Source organism: Nestor notabilis, unplaced genomic scaffold, assembly GCF_000696875.1.
Source record: "Nestor notabilis isolate BGI_N333 unplaced genomic scaffold, ASM69687v1 scaffold7758, whole genome shotgun sequence".
Taxonomy (NCBI): Eukaryota; Metazoa; Chordata; class Aves; order Psittaciformes; family Psittacidae; genus Nestor; species Nestor notabilis.
The window spans coordinates 46,977-51,294 of NW_009939551.1; the positions used below are offsets into that span (position 1 = coordinate 46,977).

A 4,318-nucleotide genomic window follows, 5' to 3' on the forward strand; every position below is an offset into this window, starting at 1 on the left:
TTATTTGGAATAAAGGTGCAGTCTCGCAGTAACAATCGTGTTAACTATTTATTCTGCTGAGGCAAAAGCCAAGTCAGCAACAGGTTTTAAGATATGGAAGAACTTTTAGTTTCTACTGCCAATATTATTTTCTCATCAGGGTTTGTCTTCCACAAAATGACTTGATTCAAAGGTGTTTGTACCTGCAACCAGGTGACTCAAGGCAAAATGTCAACATAATACCTGACACTGTTTGATGTGTAGGGCTTCAGATGGGAGAAAGATGAAACCAGACACGTGATGCTGATAAGAATTTCTTTTTATGTTATTCCAATAAAAAATACATTCATACAGAAATATAACAATCTTGCAAAAAACAATTTCAAATAAAATCTTGTAAAACAAAATTTTTACAAAAATCTTACAAAGAGATTCTTTAGATAACAGGGTGCTTCAAAAACAAAAAAAGAAATTTCACTAATAGAAACATTTTCTTCTTAAATTTCAAGCAAAAATGTTTTATTTTTTTTTATTTTTCAGCTTGATTGAGGCTCAGTTATCACCTGAACAAAATGTACTTGCTTATTAAGAAAATTACAGGCATTTGACATATGGCACACAGCCCCACCCCATCCACACAACTCTGATGGTATTTCACAATTGAGACAAGCCAGTGCAAGTTTAATTTCTTTTGTTGTTGTTGTTTGGGGTTGGTTTGTTTTTTTGTTTTTTTTTTGCTTTTGTTTACTTTCCTGTTTATAAGAATTATGGCTAAGCCAAGGACAATGCAAACAAGGAGTTAAAAACACAAGAAAACCCAACCCTAAATAGAAATCCATTTTCTGGAAGATTTTGTTTGGTTTGGGGAAGGAAAAAAAAAAAAAAAGTGCATTTTCAGGCAATTTAAACCAAAAGATGAAATGAGAATGATTTAAGCCTGTGTGTTCCTTAGAACCAGATCACTTGCATATACTTTTTTTTTAAACCACTTATCTACACACATTTCCAGGAAGATATACCAAAATATTAGCATAGTAAGCAAGACCAATAATAAATAGAAAAAGAAACAGGTCACATGTTTCATTGCATCGACTGTAGTGAGCTGGTTTAAAAAAAAGAAAATACGGCTTTTGGACAGACTATTTCTACTCTAAGAAAAAAGAATCTTTATTTTAGCTGAACTATGTAAAATTAGAGCTCAACCACCACAACGACTAGCTCACTCATAGCTCCTCCAGTAAGCTGGAAGGCCAAAACCCGAGTGTACTTCATCTGCACACAGCTAATATTCTTTTAGCATGCCAATATTCGGTTCCTATCATTCTTAAATGGCCACAGATACGCTATTCCAGACAACCTAACAACTACGAAACACAGTCAGCAGTCTGAGAAGGACTGAATGCCAACAAAGCCTTTAGCATACAATTAAGCTAAAGGTAAAGCCTCTAAAAACACTAGATTTTAATTAACTGTATCTTTCACTTCTTTGTCTCCTTAATGACCGTATTGCGGGGGTAGAAGGAATATTTTGATGGGCTGTGGCATTTTCCAGCTATGTGTTCTATTTTTTCCTCTTAAAAAAAATATTTATATATTATCTATATATATACACACATACACAGACTGTACACACAAATATACATACACAATTATTTTTCTGCCCACTTTTAAAAAAAAAGTAATATAGTTTCTTTCTGTATGACCAACAGATAGCTAGATATATAGATGTGAAACTTGTGCCTTTTAAGCAAATACATCTTTTAATACTTCTGTATCTTTAATATGTATGAAAACTTGACATATTAAGTACAGTTGGGGTGTGTATATACACAGTTGTTGTGCAAGGTCAATATAAAAAAAGTCTCAAGGTGGCAGAACTGGTCAGGTATTCAATTGGCATATGCATTATACTGTAACACAGTCAAATTGTCTAAGTTAAACAAATATTGTATTGACATGAATGACTTTTCTCTATATTTGTCTTTGTGAAGGAGGACCCTGGAAGTAACCTTTTTTTTTCCCCTCATATTATACATTTGATACAGTACAATGCCAGGTGAAAAGAGAGCCTTAATAAAGCATGCATCACCCATACCCCTGTATAAGACCCCCTGCAAGAGAAGGTCACTTGCATAAGGCACCATTATTAAGGTCAACAGTGCATTAACAGCTAGAAAACCAGAAGTTAGTCCTCAAGGCATAAATAAGAGAAAAATTAGCTGCATGAGAAAAATCAGTTTCTAACCAATAGTGGTTTTATCCACCCAACAGAAAAAATTATTCATGTTCCATACATTATGTAACGTTAGACCAATTGTATTTTAGCTGCTCTTAACTGGAATCAAAACTGCAGTCCTGATTAAAGAATGGAAAAGCATATAGTTCCCCAGAACCATGCAATAACCTTGGTATTATAATGAAAAGTTATAGTTGTGTTACATTTGTAAATACACAGCTTATACAATGGATTACAAATGAGCTCTGTAGCAAGTAAAACAAGCTACTTGACACATTGCACGTTTAATAGCTGCACCAGACACCTAAAGCTCCTCTCACACAGGAACAGGGAGGCCCCCCATCTCCATTCTGGCATCCTGACTCTTTTTATCCCCGCCCCCTTTCCCCTCTCCATTTCCCCTCTAAAAAGGTGCAGACACCCCCCCACCCCCCAACCCCTTGGAAATGATTGGTGGTCGTCCCATCTCACAAGATATTCCTCACATACAAGACATTCAGACTATTTTTTTCTCTTACAGTTATAAAACAACCACAAGAAAAAAAATGTGCCTCAGCATACAGTCATCAAGAGATCCTCATCGCATACAGTCGCCCAATCATTAACATTCTCAGTGCACATGCTCACGGCAAAGGCTTAGGAGCCACTCAGAAGGTTAGATACCAGTGTATGAGTCCAGGAAACCCCAAACATCATGCACCGTGGTTGCTATGCCGTTTCTTACATGACTTATTAGCCCTCAAAAGACCTTCAAGGAAGTGAGGTCCTGGAGGCAACTGGGTAGGGTGCAAAATGGCATGCTTTGGCTGGAACACGCATCCCTTCGCTCAAGGCTCTTCAACCTTGACGCCTCTTAGCCTGCAGGATTCACCTCTTGACCCATTCAGAGGTGTCTCTTCATGTGAAGGGCCAGGTGGTCAGACCTGGAAAAACACCTGCAAAGCAAGAGCCAGGTTTCGCATTAGCCCATGCTGCTGGCACACATGACAAAATACGTGTAGCTGAGGCACCCCCCATTGCCCTGCTACTCAGAAACATGGCCGGTGGAGGAGGGATTTGGCACTCCCTGGACACACAGGAGCACTTGAAGTGTCTGTGGGCACCCAGGGGCTCTGCAGATGAGTGGTAACACTAGAGACTTGTCAAAACTCATCCGAAGCATCAGGCTACAAACCACATCCCAATGATTGGTAAAATGGGAGTTTTTTCCAGTTTAAATATAAAATAATCCCTTAAAAATACCAGGCAGTTGCATTCCCAAATGATTCCTTCACAAGTGAAAAGCAGCCTAGACTCGCTTTCCAACAAGCATTAGAAATAACTATTTAAAAAGGTGCGCTTCAGTAACATACCTGTCACAGTGACTACATTTAAAAGGCTTGGCACCAGTGTGCTTTCTGAAGTGTCTGGTTAATTCATCACTTCTTGCGAAACGCCACTCACACCCTTCCCATGAACATCTGTAAGGCTTTTCCCCTACAAAGAAAGCAGATTACACATTAGTCATGACTTCATTCAAAGAAAGATAGGTGCTATCCCATTCATTTTCTATGTAAACCTCCTCCATCCCCAGAGACACCCGATTTTATTTAAACTATCTGAATGCTTCAGAACATGCAGGCAAAGGCGGCTTGCAAAATTCACCCACATGATTCCTACTTAACTATTTTGCTGCAACAGCACACCAAATAATCTCATTCTCAATAATTAAAAAAAAAAAAAAAAAAAAAAAGTGATTAAACAGGCTCACAGGAAACAAAGAAATCCAACCTTCTACCATTCCTGTTCATCCATAATGGCAGGCTTACTCCCAAACAGGTATCGTTCACCTCATAAAGGTGATTAAAGAGAGCACAGCCAGGCTCCAAAATGCAATTAGGCTACTGTATTGCATCAAAGTCCTTTGTCACTCACTCATCTGCATAACATGCAACCTCCTTTCTGCTGAGCCATATTCTTGGAAAAGCCTGCATACCACTTTGAACACTGCTATTTCAGCATTCAAGAAATACCACTTCCATTCACAGGAACGTTCTCAGCCAGACAGCACCGGGACAACAGTTCTGCAACACTTCTGAGGCCGGCAGCTATTTATGTCTGCTG

At 38.5% G+C, this 4,318-nt stretch overlaps 1 protein-coding gene across 1 annotated transcript in view; it reads right to left on the bottom strand.

Moving 5' to 3' along the window:
- Positions 1 to 281: 281 nt before the first annotated feature.
- LOC104409905 (Krueppel-like factor 6) overlaps positions 282 to 4,318 on the bottom strand; it is an 8,079-nt gene continuing 4,042 nt past the window's right edge. The window contains exons 4-5 of the mRNA XM_010019924.1: positions 3,568 to 3,691; positions 282 to 3,150 (exon numbers count right to left, since the gene is read on the bottom strand). Of these exons, the coding sequence (XP_010018226.1) occupies positions 3,099 to 3,150; positions 3,568 to 3,691 (176 nt within the window). The 3' untranslated portion in view covers positions 282 to 3,098. The remainder of the gene's footprint in view (positions 3,151 to 3,567; positions 3,692 to 4,318) is intronic.